The sequence below is a fragment of the Trematomus bernacchii genome, unplaced genomic scaffold, assembly GCF_902827165.1.
Source record: "Trematomus bernacchii unplaced genomic scaffold, fTreBer1.1, whole genome shotgun sequence".
In the NCBI taxonomy this organism is placed as follows: domain Eukaryota; kingdom Metazoa; phylum Chordata; class Actinopteri; order Perciformes; family Nototheniidae; genus Trematomus; species Trematomus bernacchii.
This window is the reverse complement of record NW_022987591.1, coordinates 280,961-305,070: the sequence shown is the minus strand read 5'-3', so window position 1 is coordinate 305,070 and position 24,110 is coordinate 280,961. Positions and strand designations below refer to the sequence as shown.

Below are 24,110 nucleotides of genomic sequence, written 5' to 3'. Positions count from 1 at the left end.
TTGTGTCCCAGGATGATCAGAGAGCGAGCTGACCCAGTTATCGACTACATAACGATGACTTCATCAGAATACAGCACTTGCAATCCGAGGCGACACACGATTTGTTACCCGCCTGATAGACCCAGTGCAAAACAGTGAATCATATGGAAAGCACCACGATGGTGTCACAATAAATGGAGGATATGAAAACCTGACCTTGCTTAAACACTTAATAGTGTGCCATGGAAAGGACATGGGTATTTAATGTCCTGCTTTACCCTAATATAGTTTTTTTAAATCAATACTCTTTTCTTAGGATGTAGAGAAAAGGGACTGCTTCCTAAGAAAAACGTTTCAAATGATTTCCTCTGCTGGAAATGGTTTAGCCGAACAGAAACAGCACAGTATAGAGAGAGTGGGATCTTAATGGAAATCTTGATGATGCAATCAAACAGGGTTTGAATGCTCAAATGATGCCTTTGGCGAATGAATAGCTATCAAGCAGAGAAAAAAAGACTTTCAGTTAAGCCCCATACTCTGTGTGGTAATCTATACGTCTATTTTACTCAGCACGGCAACAGAAGGAGACATTTACATGACTCCTGCCTTACTACACTTGCACTGTCACTATCTGATTTGTTATCAAAGAAATGATATGATGAAGGAACAATAGGCAGAGTAAAAACATAAGATCAGGGAGATAGGGTGAAATATGCCTGGCTTTGAAGAGTGCACAAATATTCATGAGTTTCTCACTGAGGAATGATTGTGAGTGCCATGGAATTTGAAATGAAATAACAGCACACAGTTCTACTATAAGATTATCGTTCGAACATTTCGCCTTTTCGCCATCTAAAATAATGACTCAAGGGCATTATAGCAACAAATGATTCAAGACACTGAGATTTCATCACATGTTCGTAAGCCATAAGCCTCCAGGACCCGACCTGACGACTGCAAGAAGAGTTAAATAAATAGAGTATAGAGAACAGACTTACGTGTTTCATTCTGGGCTCCAGTGCAAAGCCTTTGGGGCTGGAGCGGGCTGTCAGATGTCTCACTATGTGCTTAAAGGCCTCCGTTTTCCCAGAACCACTTTCACCACTAGAGAGAAAGAGAAAATTGCTAATTTAATGTCCTTCCTGCCTGAGGTGATGTTATTAATGTTTCGACATTTATTAAAGTTTTATAGCAATTACTGAACAGTGAAACCGGTTTAGCTTGCAGAGATAATTCCTCCTGTGCATCCTGGGCAATTAAAGAGTCTTTCTGATCCAATGTTAATGATGGGGTACCAAATCCACATGTCACGAATTTCCCCCGTATTGATATTTCAAATAACTCTTTATACTTAAAAAAAGTGTGAAAAAACTTGTGAAAAAATGTGTGTCTCATATGATTTTATCTTAAATTAATAGATAGTGACTAGAGTCCAATTATTGGAAAGCAAACAAAGTCAAATTAAAAAGCTGCTACTAAGCAACTCTAATAAACGAGAATAAAAGGACAAAACCAAGCATCTGTGTCAGTTACATTGCTCTAGATGTGTCTCAGAAGAATAGATGATATGCATTAGTCATGAGGGTGTTACCAACATCTGTCATCTCAGTTGCATGCCTCCACCTAGCTGACATCACCCATTCAGGGACCCCCACCCATCTAAATCACCATCTATTCCGTCTTTCTGACACAACTAACGGGGCTCCATTGATCACCACTTTCCACACGCTGTTATTGCCACAACTTATCTGGCAGTTGAGGCTTTTTTCAATTTGTCATTGAGTAGATATTAAATCAGGTACCAACGCAGTACATGCTCCGACACTCACCGTCACGCAGAGAGCTGAGACCGGCGTGTAACACCTAGCAGATGGCTGCAGTAGGTCAGAAATCATCACTAATGGCCACAGTGTGCTGTGGTGCGCTGTTTGTTGCTATGAGTGCGGAGTCCAAAGGCCTTTCCACTGCCTTTTCATTTAACAGATTTTTATTAGATTTCAAGGGCATTTTGTTAGAGCACTAGCCCTGGGGGATCATGGCCTTGCCTGTAAACGTGTTAGTGTGTGCATGTGTGAGGAAATATGGAGCGAAACAGAGGGCTTGAAAGAGAAGCAAGAAAAGGAGGAATAAAATACAGTGTGTGTATGTGGGAAGGCACGGTGTCATGTCCGAGCAGGTGTGTGTGTGTGTGTTTGTTTGTGTGTGTGAGTGAGATGGATAGCCTGTGGCCAGGGCGCATTAACTCTCTGCCAGATTGGTTACAACTCAGCGGGAATGTCACTGTACAGCCGGAACGGGATTTAATTGCAATCAGGAAGCTGCCTCCGTCCAGCTGAGGACAAAGGGCAAGAAGCTACAACACTCCGAGCTAACCTCCATCGCTGCGTGAACATTGAACAGGTCCACTGCTCAGCTCAGGCGGAGAGCTATTAGTCTCTCAGGGAGTGTTAAACAGGTGGAGTTATTTCCCTCTGTTGAGTTTCTTGTCTCATAATCCAGAAGGCACGGAGTTGAGTGTGTACCTCAAGATGAAACATTGTGGGCGTCTCTCCTGCAGCATCATGTGGTACGCTCTTTCTGCTGAGGAGAAGATGTGAGGCGGCAGAGAGGAGCACAGACGACCCGTGGAGCTCAGGTACAACTGACTCACCTGAGAGAGAAAGACAAGTAAGTTAAGACATTAGATTACAACCTGATGTTACATGGATACACACACACACACAGGGGTGAGCAACACAGAGGATAACGTTTCAGGGAAACAGTGAGACCATGCTGGATATAACTTTCTATAGCACTGACACTAAACCACTAAGAAGGTGTGGTTTACTACTCAGTCTAGCCATGTCATTTGACCTACACTGACCAAGATGAATTCAGACTCATTTCTGCTGTTTAACTTACAAATACCAAACAACCAGCCAGCAAATGCACTATGGACAAATTCCCCGACATGTCTCTGTAATAAAAAAAGCAACAGGAATTCCTCTTCCTTAATAGTTTTAGGAAGGTAACAGTTTATTGATATATAATAAAAATGTAGCTAAATAATTGCCAAAATGTGATTTTCTGTTTAGTTTGTTATTGGAAACATCACATATCTATTTTGTTTCAAACACTGATGTTGTTGTTGTCTTAAAAACAATTGTATTATGTATACTGTATATCACTACCATGGGACCCGACTTTAAATTTAGACTGAACTATTGACTGGAAATGTTAATAGCTTTTATTTCAGACTTAAAAATCAGTTTTTATAACAATGTTGTCATTCTAAGTCTCTGACTAAATGAAGGGTTTATAGAATGTTACTCACGATATTGACTCTTTCTTTTTGTTGAAACACGGTCAGTGTATCAGAAAGTTAATCCCACCATTGTCTGCCATGCTAATCTCTGATATAACTGTACTACTGTATGACACCCTTTCTTTAACCAGTAGAGAGGATGTGAGCCAAACAGTGCTGTATTTGGCAATGGAAAAGGTATGGAGGATGGGCTGTGGACCACCAGAACAGAGGGGGTGACAGACGGCCAGCAGGTCACACATGTTGTGACATATGTCCTCCTCACACCGGCCCCTCCCTGCTCGTCCACATGTCCTCTCCATCGGGTGTGGGTGTGGACGCCTGGAGTGAGTCCAGACCGAGGCTGGAATGGGACGGCCAGAGGGGGCCTGGTTTCATTCTGTCATGGCAGGAGAAGATGTCTCCTCCATCCAACCCCTCCTGGGCTCACATGAGCAAGGGGCTCAGCTGGCATTAATTCCGCTTTTTGAGTTAATCACTGTTTAACATGGCTGACAAACAATCAATGTGTAAAAGGTAAAAATATGCTGTATTTTACCGGTAGAGAAAGTGTTTTTAAAAGTAAAAAAAACATAATAGAGTGTGTGTGTGGGGTTGTGTGTGTGTTAGCTAAACTGAATCTCTCGCCCCAGCTGATGCAGAGTCAGCCTAGTGCTGTGTATCACTGACAGGAAGACTGCATTATTTATCAACCACAAGGTCCATTTCATCTGTTCATGACCTGCTTCTTATGCAGCAAACATGCCTTCTTTATAGTACGATTGCACATGTAAAATGCATAACCTATCAAATGTAAACCCACGTGTTTTAAGCGTGGATCAAAGTACATAGAAATGCAAAATAAACATTAGGAGAGCAAAGCACAGCATATATTTTAAGCCTATGTGGAATAGATGTAATTGAAATGCATGCTTACCAAGGTGGAGTAGATGGGCAGCTCTTTGTTTGGGTTGACCAGCAGAAGGATGTGTCCAATGTAAGTCTACAAGGAAGAAAAAACACCCACCTAAGTGATCTTTTACTCATGAATAAAATTATGAAAAACCTTTGTCTTTCGAGCGTGACCGTTTTGAAACAGGCTGAAGCTGTGTTTTAATTACCGACAGATTGCCTGAAGCTAACACTGAAATGAGAATAAGTGCTGTCACCCTCTTTCCTCACATTAGTATTCATGGTGGTGACAATCTGTATTACCTTAAAGAATATGGTAATCTCATGGCAAAGAAAGGTCAGGACGAGACCTCCAAGGATAACCTTAGTAATGACCTTTTTCCAGGAAAAAAAACCCAATTCTGCCCTCCTACGCGTACACAAACCCTGAGGCCATTTAGATAAAATAACCAACTGCCAATTCCTGACCCTTCCCACTAAACTGCTAACCCCCTGTTTCTCAGTTAGAGTCCTGGAGGCTGTTTGAAAGCTAACACGGTGTCTCCTGGGAGAGCGCAGACATGCTAACATTCTGCAGCATGCTGCTCTGTCCTCAGGCCCGGGCTCAAGGTTAATGACTTGAACACATTTTCCGCTGCTTGCAGACACCGAGCGAAAGTCAATATACAAGTGTTGCTTTTTTTTTTTTACACGTAAAACTTCCACACTAACTGAAGACGTTGAAGGATTGACAATCATGTGAAAAGATGAAACGGTGTCTTCCGTCATATCCTTCCCCAGTTCCTTGGCCCTCTGCTCAGGGGTTTAGTGGTCCTTCTATCCTGGCAAAAGGCAGCAGCCCCCTCATCAAAGCCCCCTTTCTGACCACCCTGCTGGGGACATATTGAGCATCTACCTCCTTTGTCCTTCCCCCTTATTTCTGTCCCTCATCACATCTATGCTTGTTCACCTTTTTCTTTAAATACCGTCCATTGTGTACATAAAGTCATATTTTATGGTATTGCAACAAGAAGGTGAAAAAGTGCAGAAATGCAAAGGAATTCATTTACTCTGTAACATGAAAATCATTTCTAAGAAAGGGTTCAAGGGCTTTTAAAAAAACCTTATTTCATCTTAGTCATCCTCCAACAATGCTCATTAAATATGTATAGAAAATACATTCCTGCAAGCAAACATAATCTGAATCGAAAACATGAAACAGTGCAGTGGGATCAAATAAAGACAAATAAAATATAAACTGAATGCAAACTAGAAATGTACAGGTGTAAACTGTTCTGTAAAACAATTCATACAAGTATATAAGGGTATATTTATATTTGTTTATCAGTTGAATCTTTTAACATTACATGAAAAACCATTATTTGCTAAACTGCATACATTTTATAATTATAATGTGAACGAGAACGATGCAATGTGTGTATCTTCATGACAGAAGGTATATACTGTACAATCATATCATATGTGCCTTATGTCCACATGATAGCCGCACTCTGTCGTTTCTTCTCACCTTTTCTCCTTGGACTGTACCTCAAATCCAGCCCTCATTATTCTAATAATTTCTCTTTTCTTCATCCACCAATCTACTGCCTCCTATTGTCATCCCGTTATCAGTCGTCCCCCTGCTGTGGCTAACCCTACTGTCTGTCGCCCATCTGGGTTTCTATAAGAACAGACCATTACTGCTGAGTGCACGGGATGGCTCCACATTGATCTGGTTCCAGTCTTTATAGAGCTCGGTCCCCATGGAGAAGTATGGGCTACATCACCATTTTAAAGGAAAGGAGAAAATGACAGGAAACAAGAATAGAAAATGGACCATTTGTTGGAGATGAAGGCATTTAACTCCTGAATATAGTGATGGATTTATCTTTCCAATCGATATAAATGGTATTGATTTTGCCATTGTCCCCATAGTAAGTATATACATGTGTGTGTGGATATGTTTGAATGAGTGTGTGTGTGTGTGCATGGGAAGGTTTACAGCTCATGAACACAAAAGGGTGTATGGGACTTATAAAGATTTCACTACATTCAGAAAAACGACTCACCCCCAGTCGTAAAAGGACTCACAATGAAAGTTAGATCATGTGTAACACACGGTTGTGCAGTGCTTATACTTCAGAAACAGAGTACACTCCACAAACATATGCTGGAGGGAAAGCCACTGCAGTAGGTGCTCATGGGTATAAACACCGTGTGATGTGATCCAAACATTACACTCTGAAATTCCCAGACTGTAAACAACACAGTATGCCGGAGAAAGCGTGTGTGAATGTTTGTATTTCTATCTGTTCTGTGTGTTTTAATGCATGTTTAATGCTGAGTGGGACCTCCTTGTTAAGTGGCACAAGGACAGTCGAGTCTTACGTAGATTTGGTCGTTGCCAAAGCGCTTCTGCATCTCGTAGAGCAGACTGCTGTCGGTCAGCTCACTGAGGGAGGCCAGGTCGTCATTGGGAGCTGGAGGCATCAGCTTCACCTAAGGGAAATGCAAGGTGAAAATGTAAACCAACTAACATCAGCAGCTTGAGTATTTTAAATGAAACATTCAAAGTCCCAGAGAGTGATCTACAGTCATATTCAACTGTAGCCCACAGAGATGTAAACTCATTGTTCCAATCACACTCTGCACTGGTTTATTTCTTTACTTTCTTTTCTTTATCTACACTGCTCTTGGGTCTCAAATGCACACTATTGCAGCGATAGCACATTGTTTAACTACTACATACTTGATTACTTCTCAATTATCACTGCTGAGCTGAATCAAAACTGCAATTTGGCACAAAGCTGATATTTTTACGTAGCGCCGAAGCTTAAAAAGACAAGGTACCTGCTCCAGTTTGCTGGCACCGGAGCTAAAGGGGCCATCTAGGCCATTGTCCTGTGAGGGCTGTCGGCTCAGTGCTCCACCTGCCTCTCTGAACATGGCACACTTCTCCAGCAGACTGTCCCGCTTAGAGATAGAGAGACCCAGGGGGTTCCTGGCAAAGACAGAAGATGGAGGGAAAGGAAGCAGATTTGGGACAAAGGATGAGAGATAAATGGGGGGAAAAAAGCAGGGTTAACAATCCGTGAAATAACCGTAAGTTAACCACTGTGCCCATGAAACTGTTCACTCACAAGTTCTTGACAGGAGTGTTGAGGTCGTGTGAACCGCCATCATAGCGTTGGTCAGTGGAGGGTAGGGGGGCGGAGGGGTCCTTTAGTCTCTGCAGCCAGCTCTCCTCTGCATTCAGCAGCATGTCAGCTATGGGCTCTGACGCGGAAATATCTGGTGAGATGACACAAGACAGGCTCATCAATACAACAATTTGTTATGAAATGGGAACTTCACAGAAACAAGTTTAATTTGACATTGACAAGAACTTCAGAATGTTGGATTTGTCTGTGCAACTGGTGAGGACACATGCCTTTCTGCTCACATGTTCACCATACAAATGCTCCTTAAAAATCAATGTGGATGAGCCTGCTCTGATGCAGAATGTGAACCCCACTGTGGATCAATCCAACTGTGCTTAAGAGGAAGGGGGAAATAAGACCCCCCCCCTGTCTGTAATGAGGTCTAACAGGGCACGAGGGAGGGGAGCGGCTTCATCCTGTCTATTTATTTCTGTGTGACTGACAACCCCCTAGACTCCCATCTCTTTCTCCGGATCTCTTTCGTCACGTTGATGCTGAGGGATGGGTGTGGGGCTCCGAGTGAGAAAGAGGGGGATTGTCTCAGTCTCTCAGGGCTTGTCTCACATCTTTTCGAAGCCTACACCCGAGAAGAGGCTATTGATTAAGGCCGGAGTGAGGCATTCAGGGGTGTGATGAAGCCATGGGAGTAAATCGTTTGAGGCAGCAATGATATTCTAGGCCACAATGGATAGAAGCAAATAACCTTTATACGACACATTTCATCACCTTCACAGGAATGCACGCTTACATTTACCGCTACAGCATTCAGTGTCCTGTTAACACACACACACACATTTATGTTTCTAGCCAGTGTTCCTCTTCAAAATGCAATGCGTGCATCTGTAAGGCCCCAATGTGCTGAAAGTTGTACCAGCCTCGCCAGCTGGCAGGAATGTGTGCATGCCAGCAGAACACGAGATTAGGACTTATCAGCCTACACTAGCGACATCCCATGTGTGTCACCTCTATTACATGTACATACAGATTTTACTTGTAGGATTCATGTGATTTTAAAAACATCAGATTTTCCCACAGTGAATCAAAGCAGAAAACTGCATTAGTCAGCCCTCAGTTTCCATCTTCCTGCTCTTTATCAATTTTAGATAGTTTTGCAAAAGGAGCAAGACATTTCTCCATGGCAGTGTTGGAGATACAAATAAAATAGTTCAGGGTATGTTTAATATTTGTTCAGGTATTAGGGCAGGATGAAATACTGTACTGTTACAGTAAGACTATGCCTATTTTTTGAGATGGTAACAGTATCTACGCAGTTTAAATAATTAATCATCAATTAGATGTGAAGTGTAGAGCCTATCAGGCAATTCAGGATCCACATACATTATACCCCTTTTTGAATTTGTGTTGTCTTTAGTCAAATCTCCTCTGTTGATCCTGTAAGCTTTCATTATAAGAAAACCTTGCATTGATAATCCCCCTCGATAAAAATATGATACATTTATGCCCATTAGCAAATTAAGCATACAAGCCTCTTTCGATGTGTGTATGACAGGCTTCAGTAAGATGTTGGTGATTTCTTTAATTGATAAATGAGTTCTTGCAGATACAGATGAGCACAAATGAGCTTAGAAGAGACTGATGGTGGCGTAGCATCATTCACTGTGTGGTTGTGTGGTGTGTGGTGTGTGTGTGTGTGTGTGTGTGTGTGTGTGTGTGTGTGTGTGTGTGTGTGTGTGTGTGTGTGTGTGTGTGTGTGTGTGTGTGTGTGTGTGTGTGTGTGTGTGTGTGTGTGTGTGTGAATAAGTCAAAATCCATTTCTTGGCTTCCTAGCCTCATTAACTTTTGCTTGCTAAAACACATTTGCCCATTGCAACAGCAATAATTGTGCGTGTACACGAACATGTGTATATCTGTGTCCATGCCTCGATATGTTACCTGAGGGCTTGTCTTGGTTGCAGTTCAACAGAGTCGGGTTTGCTCTGTGCCTCAGGAGCTGGCTAACGATGCTTGTCTGTAAGAGATGGGAGAAACACCAACATCCATTTTCATTAGATCTGAGAAAAACAGAGCATTTCAAGGGCACTATTTTCTGCATCTACTTTCAAACCATCAGCACAAGGAGAAAACACATTTGACAGCGGATTTTATCTGGTTATAGAAGATGCAAATGTTATTCCCACATTTATTGCTACAGCACAGATGTATCAACTTCAAATGGAAGGAATGTATGTATGCATTTCTGTCTTTACATTTTCTCATCAACAGTTCATCCATTCAACTTCAAACTTCGCAGGTGTGTTGCTGAAGACGCAAGTGTAATGTTAAGTACAAGCTCTTGAGACCTATGGGACACATTCATTTATTATGTAAACAGTGTAGTGTGTTAAGAGAGATCATTTTGAACTGTTACACCACCAAACGGCATGCTGGGTACAGCTAGGTCTGCGTCGATGATCATGTGAGCTTTTGCACACAAATACTTTATCATGGCTGGTAGATGCAATTATGTCATGGCATGTGAAGGACCCAAAGAAATACAGTGTCGAGTGTGAAGTTATTTGGATGAGCGGTGATACTGGAGGCCAAGCAATGGGATGGTCTGAACAGACACTGCTGTATATGTAAATGTAGGATATACTATATGACAGACCTAGAATTTAAAACAGTGAGCAGATGGCACAAACAGTCAGAGTATGTCACACATGACAGGCTTATACAAGTGTCGCTCCTGACAGGAGAGATCCTTTAATAATGAGTGTATCTTCCAACACATATCACAGTTGAAGAACCCCATAGGCTTGCCTCATTTACACCATTATTACATGTGATGGCTGTCACCTCTGTCCTCTATTGTTCCTCTAGGATTTTCTTTTAGTCTTAGCTCACACATGCTCTCAGTCTCGCTGTCAGACATGTTCTCCTTCCCCTCTCATTACCTTCTCTCTGCCTGCCCCCCCCCCCCCCCCCCCTTTGACTCTGTGGAGATTCAACAGCATAGAATACAAGAATGGTGATGCTCTATGTGATCGGTCATACTGATTTGTATGGTCATTTAGGGAATACATTGAAATGAATTGTTTAAAAAATAAAACAGTGGATAATAATTAAACACAAGCAGCAACTTTACAAGCGCAAATTCTGGGAAAACAATCTGGGAAAATAATAAACCCCCTACTGTTCAGTTTTTATTACTTCACTCGGTTGCAATAAAACACACACTGAGGAAGCACTGAAAGACTGAGGATGTTCCATTGAGGTTGTATATCAGAACAAACACATACACACAATCCACTTCTCTGAACTTAACATGTGCATTGAGTACGATAAACAGAAAGTAACCATATTATTTAGTTTGAACCAAGTAAACTAAGCTGGCAGAACTAACCAAAAGCTATAATTATGGTTTCTCTGCGTTTTATTGCATTCAAAAGGATTAGCAGATGCTTCAGTAAAATACTGCTTTCAAATTCAACATTGTAAAACCATAAAGGGGACTTCACTCGCATAAAGAACATTTTATAAAACATGGGCAGTATTAACCACAAAATAAATAAATAAACAAATTCCCTCTGTGGCTCTGGTGGAGTATTACAAAACAGGAGAACTTCTTTGTACCATAGCAGAGTAAATCGACTGCAGTGCAGAAGAGAATGACTCAGCACATTCAGCAGAGTGACCCACGTCGACAGCTGTTTAGTTCTACTGAGTCTACAGCATCTGTAGTGCCCACAAACTGTCAGCTGCACTCACACCCTATAAATACTGAGCACACGTCAGTGGCACCACAAGATCTGAACTCTCTAATGGGTCGGGAGGATCGGGAAAAGGTCATCACATTGAGATCAGCGGGGACGGAGCAAACTCAGAGTGGATGTAGATTTAAAAAGACAGAGCCATTTTTGGCTTGAGCCCAAATACTCTTTTAATAATTTTTGTCAGAGCTGAAAATAAATCTTGAGCTTAAGGTACTTTTGAAATGTACACAGATTCAGGGAGTCTGCTTTATTTCCCTAGGTTTCACATGTACCTCATTATAAAACTGAAAGGACTAATCCTATCCCAGTAGGGCTGTATTTAAACATCCTGTCATTTTTGTTAAAGAATCCACTCACAAAACTATTTAAAATCTTTTCCTCATGAGAACACATCTTGAAAAGCCTCGACTCACACCGAGGGCGCCAAGCGAGGGTCCAACTTATCACAAGACCGGGAGAAGGAAGCTTAATTAACTGCAGTAATAGGGTCATGTATCTTCTTAAAGGGTGAGTGTAGTACGTACGGCACATTGCAGAAGGGGGTCTTTGGGTTTAACATACCAGCTAGTGTTACAGTTGCCAGCAAGTGTTTCCAGGCAACAGTCTGCATGTGCCTCATATCAGCAAAACTCTTCTTGGGTTCTAGTTTGCTGCATATATACACACATCTTAAACCCGCACTGTCCTACATTACTGACGTGTCACTGTCAGTATAAGGGAACGGTGACAGGAAGTGAGAGTTAAGAAGGCCCAGGGAGTCTTTGGTATGCATGAGGCAGAGCACTGGCACCAGTAAAGAGCCGATGGCTGAGGTGATTTAGCACTGTAAGGGCAGCCAATCGATTCTGCAATCCTCTAGACTGCCACTCTTCAGTCAGATGCACTTACATATTACTCACACTCACACAGAGTAATTGAGTATGCAGAAAGTCTCAAAACAAAGACACAAGGAGGTTATAAGTCCATTTAGAAGATTGTACATCTACTGTATATCGACTGAATACTGATTATTTTTTCATCCAACAAATGGATGAAGGATTGTGCGAGAGGAATAAAAAAGGAAGCAGAACTGCATGAATGAAACCGAAAAAAGCAGCGAGCTAACAGAGTAGCAAGAATTTTCAAAACCCACTCTAGTAGGAGAAAAGAAACATGGCTTCGGGGTAGATGAACCAAAGAACTAGAGTGCGACTCTTAATACCACCAACTGAATGAATTCTCTTTGTCAGCAGCCACAGCACACAGCCCAGAAATGTAATTAAATATACAGTTGGGTCAGCAAGATGTGAATGTGATCACTTCCTCTCCTTCATAGTTGGAACCCTTCCAAACCTCCAGATCTCATTGCTCCAAAAGCTCTCCTCCGCCCCGTCTAGAAATCAATCTCCTTTCCACTAAGAGAGACCATTAAACTGCTAATATAAAATGCTGTAACAAATGCATTTGCAGTGCTGCTCTGTGCCAGCAGTTTGACTGTTTCTGATCAATAGGCCCAAAAAGAGAAGTTTATCAGAGTGTGTGCAGGGTAACCGGGGGCAACTGCCTCGGAGGAACAATCAATCCGTCAATAATCTCCTCGTTATTTCATTAATGACTTCATCACATCCGATCAATTCAGCTACAGGAGGTTAAATTAGGAAACTACTTCATTAAAAGCATTTTGACAATTTGTTGAGCAGCTGTGAGTTACCTTTCCATATTTAGCAGCCAGGTGAAGAGGGGTCCAGAAGTTGTTGTCAGCAGGATGAGGGTCCGCCCCGCTCTCCAACAACACAGAAACCACTTCTCTATAACCACTGGCGGTCGCTATGTGGATCTTCAGGGAGAGAGAGAGAGAGAGAAAGAAGGAATGATAAAGTTATGAGAGCAGAAAGTTGAAGCTTCAGTATCTAATAAAAAACAATAATCCAAAACCAGGGGAATAGACACACAATGGGGTCAACTCACACACACTGACACCATGTGACCTTACTCACCAGAGTGACCCCGTCATCATTGGGCTGGTTGATGCTTTCCCCCTTGGCTACAAGCTGTCTCACATCAGACAGCATTGTGCTTGGTCTCTGCATCTTCATTGCATGCATGGATGACACATCCACACCTAAAAACACAATAGAGACACATGTTAGAGTAAGTACTCTCATATCTTTGTGTTAAAGAGTCTATAGTCAGGGGACGTTTAGTGTCGCAACGGAAAGGCATTTCATTGGCTTCCAGCATAGCAACTGGGACCCAGTCAAACAGCTAGCTTGACTTCAAAGAAAATGTTCTGTTATGTGTCTTATCTATCTAACTCTAAACAAGAAGGCAATAATGCATATTTCCCAAACTGTCCAACACATCCTTTTAACCTCATTCACAGGTTCAAAGTTAGTTTACTGGCTTTCACAATATCTAGGGATGGGTTGCATTTAGGTAAAGGGGTCTGACACATTTTGCATATAAATATAACCCAGTTTTATGCAGAACTTTATTTTTCAACAGAATTTGCCTTCAGGATGACTTTATCTGATAGTGGTCATACAGGGTCAAACTGTATTACAACACAACTACAGAATCACATTTTAGGGAGGATGTTGGCTGTTTATGTAGCATCCGTGTGAACACATTCAAAACTGCATAACACACTTATCAAGCCTGGCGGATTAAAGGATGGCTATAAGTGATCCTTATGTTGATGACAAATCAATACAAATAAATCAGGAGGTTGATCAATACAGGGCTTCAGTCACTAATCTCACTGACACAAGGTCTATCCAAAAACTATGAAGATCAATGCACTGCCAACTAACCACATACACACACTGGATCAGACTTTGGTTGCGGTAATAGCAGGAATAGATTTTCAATCAATCTATAGTTTAGCCCCAGGGAACTAACTAATGGGACTTTTCAGAGTAGACTGGTTGGATTAGCTAATCAATGAGTTTGTCTTTGTAAACAAATGAGAGCCACTGGATGTGAAGCTTTTGAAGACATGCTCATGGAGACATTAACATAAGAAGAAAGTTCTTGTTCTATTCTGTGTCAATACATTGAGAAAAAACGGTGTCAACAAAAAGACAAACGACTTGAGCTAAGACAACAAGTAGGAAAACAACATTTCTACTTCTTGCTGGTGTGGAGACACATGTACAGTTTGTCTTTTTCCCACAAACACAGAAACTAAGTGGGAATGGAAACTGTAAAACCAAGTTGCTATAGCAACAGAACAGGGTGAGCCTATGCGTGTTTCATGGTGGCAAAGCCCAGTGTGATGGGGGGGGGGGGTATCATGGGAGCTGAAGCTAGGCAGGAGGGAGAGCACCATGGGGTTGGGCAGACAGAGGCAGAGAACAGTCTCAAAAAATGCAGTGCTTTGGGAGTCAGAAAGTGAGACTGGGTGTGTGGGTGTGGGTGTGTACAGTATGTGTGGTCGGAGCTTTGATGAGTTAGCTGTCTGCATTCAGAAGCTGGCATTTGTCATGTGAACTTGTGGCCAATGGCAGATGGATGAGGGGAGACCCTCCATCAGTGTCTATATCTGTTTCTGTCTAGCTTTGTCAGCATGATTCCTGTTCCCCTTTTTCTCTGTCTCTCTGTATTTCTCTGGCATTCTGCCCTGCCTCCCCCTCCGTCACCATCTCTGGTCCCAATACGTTTGTCCCTGTGTGCCTCCAACCTGCCTTTGCCTTTATCTCATGGATTCGCCTCTCCTGTGTTGACCTTCTACTTTCTCTGTGGGAGACAAGAGCCCCAATCGCAACCCACCATCATTACGCCTGTGGGTATACTTCACCTTCACACACAAACACACACACAAATCACCTCCTGGTTACCTGAGAGCATGACTTATCAGCTATTTAAATCATCCCTTGGCTTCCTCAATGAAATACTATTGCTATTTTTCTCTATTTGAAAGGGGGACGATAACATGCGTGGAACACAAAAACAAATAACAGTTGAGTTATACCATTTTCCTCCAGGTGTTTTCGGAGGATGTAGCTGGTCTCAGTTCCCTCGGATGCGTAGTCAAGAGGAATGTTTCCGTTGACATCCTGCAGCAGCACATTCACCCCGGACTTCAACGTGCAAGGCAGAAAAAAGGCAGAGAAGACACAAATAAACTGAGTGTTGGCCGGGGTCATTCATCAGACTCGAATCAATGATGAAGTGGGCACAATTATCTTGGCTTCCCAGAGGCGTATACCTGAGGAGAACCATGGAGACATTAACAAACAATACAGTGAATTAAAGAACTCATTAAAAAACGGCCCGGGGGGGGGGGGGTTGGGGCGGTGAAGAGCGAGGGTGCTGGTTACCGTTACCTGGTTCATCGGGGTGAGTGTGTGACATGATTAATGTGTATTTACTCAACAAGGACCCTGCCACAGTGTTTACTGTTATAGTATGAGATAACATGGTAGGCCTTCCCTCGGGCTGCTTTAATGACTGTTACTCTGACAACAGCACAGTCGTTTGTCACAATATGGCTATGATTGATTGCCTTTCTTTGGAGGAACTCAACTGCATTGTAAAAATGTTGCAATGCTTCACCAGTAGAGCAGAAATGTGTACAAGATATTCACAATGTACTCCTGGACTTACATTCTGTCCTTTTCACTTTTATCATCCCCTCTTGGGTTGGGGACTAGAAGTAACATACATCTTTTCAAGAGGCAATTGTCAGCATCCAGACATAAATTGCTTCTTGTTGTTTGACTTAAACATAAAAGACAAGCCAGTGTAACGATCGTAGCTGGACCAGGTCTGATAACAGGGACAGGGGACTCTAAGTGAGGATCCTTATTGAATATTTACAACTAATAGAATTCTAACGACCGAGTTGGAGCGTGGCAAAGAGATTTATGACCTGGTCCTCAAGCAGAAAGAGAGGGAAGGGTTGGGGACAGGAAAAAATGAGAAGAAAATGGCTGAAAATTCAAAGAAAGCCAACTGACAGAGCAACACAAGAGCTGTTAACCTTAGTGCTCTGAAAACAGAGCAGCAAAACCACAAGGACACTGAGCCTGAAACCCTCAGAGCAACCTTGCAATCTTTAATTGATATAAATAAGACGACTGCTGATTCTGCTAATTACAAAAAAGTTGTGCGGATATTCGGAGGAAAAAAATGTCATCCAAGAAATCCTGAGCACTTCAATAAAGGCAGCACAATGCAGTTGATTCCAGTTATCAGAGGATTTGTTCTGGTGAGCTTTGCAGTTTCATTGTGCACTGCACCCCTCTGTGTGGTCTACTGGGAGCTGTGTTCACTCAGTAATAAGGGTTAGTTAGGGGTTAACAAAGGGAATTAATTAACATAAAAAAATATCAGCTGCTGCTTCGTGACTACTCACAAACAAGAAAACCTTATCGCTCCGTGAAGCACAGCTTGAAGAGCAGGAGAGATGAGATGAGTGAGTCAGAGAGGGCAAATTATTATCACCCCCTCCACCCACCTCTACCCCCCCCCCCCCCACACACACACACACACCCCCCTACATTTTCCTTCGAATGACACATTTGACTGCTCAATCTATATTCCTTACATATGTGCCGAATCCACTTATTTATAAAACCTGACAGCTCTCTGGTAGCCTCTGTTAAAGGAGAGGTGTCATGCTTTTCCGGTTATTACCCGTCCCCTTGTGTGTTATGAAGGTTTTTATGCATGTAAACGGTGTGCAGAGTCAAAACCCTCAAAGTACACCCTGTAGCGAGTAAAACTCTAACACAGAAAATACCTCCCCAAAACGCCTCGTTGGAGATACGTCATTGTCCATTGTTTACTTCCTGGGTATCGCTACGTAGGGATACCCAGAAGCCACACCCAGAGCTATGACGCGATACGGTCATGCGGTACCCGGAACCAAATGGACCAATCCGTGGAGCCGTTACGTTAAGCCCCCGCTGATTGGTCCAAATTGACCAATCCACGGACTTCCTCACACACAGGCAGCTCAGCTGATTTCTCCTCCCTGGCTGCAGGCTGATAACAGACTGATAACAGACAGTTGGGATCGCGGCGAAATTCTCTCTGCAGACCCATTCTCACAGCGTTTATCAACCTTTTTCTTACTCAATATCAAGCCACACTTATTGTTTTTACTTCGGCTGTGAGTTTGTGTGTGCTCAGGATGAGTTTGGCTGTGTTTCGCTGTGTATCGCTAAACAAGGAAACAACACCTCCACGGAGCTCAGCGCGATTCACAACGTCCCGACCAATCAGAGCACACTGGGCTCACAGGGAGGGTGGGGGCTGGAGCTTTTGGAGCTACAACGAGCCGTTAAAGGCAGAGAGTGAAATTCAGTGAATACAAGTAGTTTACAGAGATGCTGTATGAGAAACCAATGTGAGTTTGGAAAATTGCACAGTATAAATCTATTCTAGTATACCTCAACAATGGAATTATGATCAGTGGAAATGGCCATGACACCTCTCCTTTAACATCTTCATATAAAGTCTATGGTCAAAATGTGTTATTGTGTGTGGGGGTGTGTGTGTGTGTGTGTATGTGTATGTGTATGTGTATGTGTATGTGTGTGTGTGTGTGTGTGTGTGTGATGCACAGTGGTTAGTAAAGGGGTGCACTAACCCAGACAATTCACTTCAAGGTTCAGTAAAAGTCAATAGGGGTCTGGCTATATAAAGCTATCAGCTGACAGAAAGACATGTATATCCCTTTCGGTCAGACATAGCGCAGAGAGAGAACATTTGTTGTTACATTTTTGTTACCAGTACCTTTAAAGCAATGCCAATACCAACAGATTACTCCTTTTGATACATTTTCTTTAACTTCATTCTATAACCATCATTAGAATAGAAGAATGTAGGCACGTTACATGCCAATTATTTTTGCTCTGTGAAATACACCACACTTGACTTTACCACACCACACACTTTTAGGGTTGTAGCTGCTGCATTAGAAGGTCAATCACTGGTTGCGTTAATCAATGAACACTTGGGGTGACTGGCTGTGAGCAAAGCTATACAAAAAGTCATTGTATTTTCAAAATCTAGGAAAAAAATAAACATCAAATGCATGTATTATAACTGGGGACATACAAAGTGAAAATGCTATACTTGCTTTCCTAAGCCTACAGTAGTTTTACACACTTTGATAACAATAACAATCAGTCACAACAGAAACAAATATTCTGAATTTCCTTTTATGTCCAAGACAAGCAGATTATGGTGAAGTAAGTGTGATGTGTGGGCCATTGATACAGACACATTAATAATGTGTCTGAGCTCACATGATATGAACTGACAGGTATAAACGAGTCGGTGCTGTCTGGCCTCACAGGCTGCGAGGGGTTAACAAGTTGACTTCTGACCCCGACACGCTCCTTGACACATTTTGATAAATCCACCCCGGCTGTGGCAGAAATGGAAATCTGTTTATATTACGCTGTCCGTGGTTCATAATGGCAGTTGTTAGGTGCAGTGACTGTTACAGAATCAATAACAACGAGCAGATATGCACTGAAAGCTTTCCCAGGGGGAGTCACACTGTCACAGCCCGGTGGAGAGCATCCGACGCAGGGATACACTCTATCCATACACACTATTATTAGACTCTCCTATCTAAAATCACATGTTTAACAAGGTTTTTAAATAAACCCAAAGCTTTCTCTGATTAAAAACTAACAAACCAATATTTTTCACAAAAATGTATTCCAGTGTCGAGGAAACTTCAAACATGATTATCAAAGAGCTGCGACAAATACATGTATCAGAAGCAATTGAGGATTGTCAACATCATTTCAGCTGTGGCCTGCCACACTGCAGTTTTTAAATGTGTTTTTAAAAACTGTAATGATCACACTTTTTTCTAAATCACCACATGGCATGTGTCAGTGCTTTCTGTTGTGATTGCACATTGACTTGATGAGGAATCTAATGCAAGGATAACACAACCTACTGTCATGTTAACAAACATAAAACTGAGGACAAATCTTCACAACAACATTAAATATTTCCTCAAATGTTTTAAGATAAATACATTTATTTCAATATATCTAACCAAGAGTCGGTTGAAAAAGTATTTATTTGAATTGAAATATAAGCACAAATACTTAGAAATCCAAAAAATGTTTTAGACTTCAAAGTTCTGGGACTACAATTAAAGCAGATTACAGAGCAAAGAGAATAGTGGTGTGCAACAATTGCTTAATGAACTCATGTTCGGAGGAGGGAGGGCTGCATTATCAACAAGAAATCTACCAAATTCAACTGGTGGGATGTGGAGTTCGGTGCAGCCGGGGGCTTACTGTTAATAATTTGACTTCAAAGGACTCAGAGTTCAGGAGTTTTAAATTCATAATTTACAAGCCATGAAAGTGGGTCACTTCTACAACTGTAACCCCGTTGGGTCTTTAGCAGTGCGATGAGAAATAACATTTGGAGAAGAACCTGTCTCCCAGGGATCAAATGATTGCTACATCTGGCTTAAGTCTGGGGACTGAATTTGAGTATCAGAGAAGATATGACAAAGAGGAGGACAAAGAGAATTGTTATGAATAAAAACAAAAAATCATCAGTTGAAGTGGTAAACAGTTTCAGAGACTCATTATTATGCTCTCCAAGAGTCCATATCTTCAACACTGTGTAGTTCCTCTCAAGGAGACACTTCAATCAGAATTAGGGCCAGTCTGTGATTAGGTCTAATCACTTACCAAATCTTTTCAGTTCAGCGTTTCACAAGATAGCACATGAGGAATTTAAAGGTCAGCTAAAATGTAGCACATGGAGATTGTGAGGCGCTGTTGATGCTTCCTAATGCCAAGTCCTACTACATTGAAATCTTTATGAAAATGTAAAGGTCTATCGGGTTTTGTTAGTTAATCACACAGTATTCCCCATTGAATATTACACTAACAATGTCATATTTGAGTGGAATCAGTCATAAAGCCTACACACCCTGTCATGTTTTCTATTCTGAACAGTCAGTTCATCCTGGCAGGTTCTCAATGACCAACAATTTAACAGAGCTGGAGCTCGGAGTAGCTTTAGGAGTGTATTTAGAAATGGAGTGGGAATGAGACAGTTTAGAAATGGCTTACTTCCTCCCCTGCTGTTTGGAGGCAGGAGATAAGAGAATTAACATTTCTGCCAATCCGGACGCTGTGCCACAATGACTTCTAATCAACCTCTCCTCCTTTACTCACGAGAAAAGCTTGGTAACATCTCAGTCAGCAAAAAAAAACTCCCTGGAACTGGAGACAGGAAATCAAGGACATAGGCAGAGGACGAGGGGAGGGAAGCGCAGGAAGAGATGGAGGAGGAGGACACAACAGATTAGTACATATTGCCAATCAAAGATAAAGCTGCCAGTCAAGCTCCTCTGGCGAGACCACAATTCCACTTCCCATTAAAAAAGAAACCTGTTATATTCAGAGGGAAGATCCCACACTTACAATTCTGATAAGGCTGCAGCTTGAGTACAAAATGAATGACTGAGCACTGGCACGGTTCGCGGAGAAGATGGTTGTCAAAATGAATAGATAGAAGAAAAGGGATACTGCATCTCTATCGGAAATATTGCTTGACTGAAGCTATTTTTACCGTTAGACAGGAAGAGCATTGGGGTTTCCTGCCGATGGTACCAGGAAAGAAACTCAAGGGCTTATCTTACCCTAAAGGGACACAAATAAGTCGATCATATTGTGCATCCTTATGGAAAATGTATACTTTTATACATTTCTTACTTGGCTAGTCCACTCAAAACCGCAGAGACACGCACAAGGGCATATTCACATGAACACAGTCAAATAGCTGTGAAAGCTGAAGATATGTTTTGGTGTTGCTTGGAAAATGTTTGAACTTTTCACAGTGTTAAATCTGATTTCCTATTTTTCTTACAGATTTTCTAACCCTTTTTTCTTCACCGCCTGCTCTCTTCCAACAGTAAATAACTATGACCTCATTTATAAGGAACTGGTTCTGACTTGGTAGTGTATGGGAGACATTTCGATACTGCCTCCAAGGCACCAGAATGAAATCTCTCTCCCTCTCACCCGTGGTATTGCGTATCATGAAAGCATAACTCACTGCATAAATTGCATTTGGCGTATCTATAGCACAGCCTCCTTTACAAGCTAGGCCGCCTGCATGAGTCTTTGCTTTGAAGGAAATGAAATACATGCAAATACACAAACATACACATGAAGCAGCAGTCATACAGACTGACAGATACACTTTGCGCTGGCAGATCTTCAAACATCCATTCCTCTCAGGGACGTCTCCTTCCTGCCCCGCAGACAAACAGCTAGCAATCACTCAGGACCCAATCAGCAGAACCAGCCTGTACTGGATACAGTGAACCCTCCCTGGGTCTAATCAGCACCAGCAGAACAGAACCAGCCCACTGAGTGACTCGGCTGGAGGTGCACCCCCTCCCCTGCAGCTGGCCCCGCTCTCGTCATGGACCTAATCAGTACGACTGCAGCTCCGTCAAGACAGACCCGACAGGAGCTGGGAACATCCTCCGCAGAGCAGGCTCTCCCTTTGATATCATGCTAATGCCCACATAATAAATGTTCTCATCTTATTCAGCTGGGTTTTGTGGGAGAATAGAAAGTCGTGTTTCAGACCCTCAGTAATCCAAAAGGCTCAACTTGAAAAGACATTTCTAGTTGACTAATGTAAACACGGCCAATGGCTCGGAGCTGATTCTAAACGTGGAGCTAGTATGTCGACACTTTCCGAAAACACTGATCTAATTTGTAGTGGAGACGCTTGGAATAGCGAGAAAATAACTTAATTACAAAATGTGTGTCCATTGATGCATGCAAATGGCTGTTATTCGCCCAATATACCAGGTGTTCATGTTTGCATGTGTGTGTCTTACCAGCAGCAGGAGCAGCACCACGTCTGCATGGTCGCACACACACGCCACGTGCAGGGCGGTCCACAGGTCTTCGTCCTGCAGGTTCACGTTCAGGCCTCGCTCAATCAGAACTTCTGCCGCAAACACGTTGTCATGGCGAGCACACTGCAGGATGAAAGCACAGCGGATGGCATTATAATTACTTTTCAAATATGTACATTTCCTGAAGCACTGCTAACAATAAACAGTGCACATGAGTGGTTCACTGCATAATAATGTGAAAAATGTATTGTACAACAATTTTAACAACTTCACACTTGTATTGCTACAGGGGTAAAATGCTAAGTGATAAAAGGCATGGAGAACAGTTATTGGGACTTAAAAACAGCCACCATTTTTGCTGCAACATTTTTTAATTAATGCATGTTTTCTAGTTTTACAATTATTAAAAAGAATATGTCATAAATCACTTTGAAAGAATAAAAAATAATAATTAGGAGGTAGAGTTGACCTATATGATATACATAGCAGGGGGAAAGAAAAGCATCTCCTGTGTAATACAAATAAAGGTATATTGTAATTAAAGTATGATTTATTAGGCATTTAAATAACTATATCACACTATTTATTAATATCTCAAAACAAAGTAAACATTTCTTGTAAAAAGATTTTTTTTTTTTTTTAATATGACTTAATCTTGACAGGGGGTGATAATAATACAATTGACTTGATTAGCTGTAATTGCATGAAAAGTGCACAAAACTGTAATTTTTTGTCTGTATTTGTTTTGGTGCGTGTTACCAGGTGTAGCAAAGATCCGCCGGAAGAAATGGGAGTGTTGGGGTCCGCTCCCTCCTTCAGGAGACGCAACACTGTAACACAACAAACATCCATGTGTTAACACTTCCTGTATGTGAAGACAGAGAGGGCGCTTAGGGCATATAGTGAAGACACATGAAGCCTAACACACTTACACACACACGCACTAATCACTGCCACTCTATCAGAACCAATGTGCATTGCGTGTCCTCTGACTGTCCACGACGTGTCAGTGTGGATCAGTGTTAGGGGTGTGTGTGTTTGGTAGCTCCTTGTCCCAGCAGCAGGTCAGAAAGCCTCTAGGTTACAAAGCCTCACGTCACACAGTGTAAGCTCCAGTGAGCAGCAACCCACTCACACACTGACACAGATCTACTGAGGGAAACACAGATCACTGCAAACAAGTTCACGCAGTCAGCCATAAAAGATGAAAAAAAGTAGTAGTAGGCTGAACAAGGTTGCAGCGATTTCACTATACCACTGATATATTATTTATGTCATGTACCAAAAGGGAACGAGAAGACAGCAGGGCAGAGAGGACAGAGAGCAGGAGAGAGGGAGAGAGAGAGAGAGAGAGAGAGAGAGAGAGAGAGAGAGAGAGAGAGAACTGGAGTGTGTGACAGATAAATAGAGCAGGATGGACAAACAAGAGGAGGCTAGGAGAGAGGGGGTTTGGACATATGTGATTTTACTGACACTGACAGCACTAGATTTATTTTTTTATACTTGTCATTACACAGTGGGCCTACTTACTATGTAACAAAATGGTTTCTCTGCATTTGACCCATCCTAGTGTTAGGAGCAGTGGGCTGCCATTATGAACGGCGCATTGCTCAGGGACACCTCTGTAGCACTTGGTCTTGCCGGGACTTGAACTGGTGACCTTCCAGTTGCCAAGTCCCTGACACACACACACACACACACACACACACACACACACACACACACACACACACACACACACACACACACACACACACACACACACACACACACCACACACACACACACACACACACACACACCACACACACAACACACACACCACACACACACACACACACACACACACACACACCACACACACACACACACACACACACACACACACACACACACACACACACACACACACACACACACACACACACACACACACACACACACACACACACACACACACACACACACACACACACACACACACACACACACACACACACACACACACACACACACACACACCTTTAAGCTGGAAACTACCGGCTGAAGACAGAAACCACGGTAATTACGGTGGTGATAATTCTAGCTAATGAAGCCTGTTGATGACCCCCATGAGGTCATTTTAATTAAAGGGTCATTATGTAGAGTGGAGTACAGCTTCGTGACCACAGAGCGTGTGAACGTTGTGA

General features: G+C 42.3%; 1 protein-coding gene across 1 annotated transcript in view; it reads right to left on the bottom strand.

Annotated features, from left to right (window-relative positions):
• Positions 1 to 24,110, bottom strand: part of myo16 (myosin XVI) — an 82,491-nt gene that overhangs the window by 44,827 nt on the left and 13,554 nt on the right. Inside the window, 12 exon segments of the mRNA XM_034129114.1 lie at positions 978 to 1,083; positions 2,502 to 2,629; positions 4,200 to 4,265; positions 6,542 to 6,652; positions 7,004 to 7,154; positions 7,294 to 7,444; positions 9,247 to 9,322; positions 12,757 to 12,882; positions 13,043 to 13,167; positions 15,019 to 15,127; positions 21,901 to 22,044; positions 22,681 to 22,751. Coding sequence (XP_033985005.1) covers positions 978 to 1,083; positions 2,502 to 2,629; positions 4,200 to 4,265; positions 6,542 to 6,652; positions 7,004 to 7,154; positions 7,294 to 7,444; positions 9,247 to 9,322; positions 12,757 to 12,882; positions 13,043 to 13,167; positions 15,019 to 15,127; positions 21,901 to 22,044; positions 22,681 to 22,751 — 1,364 coding nt within the window.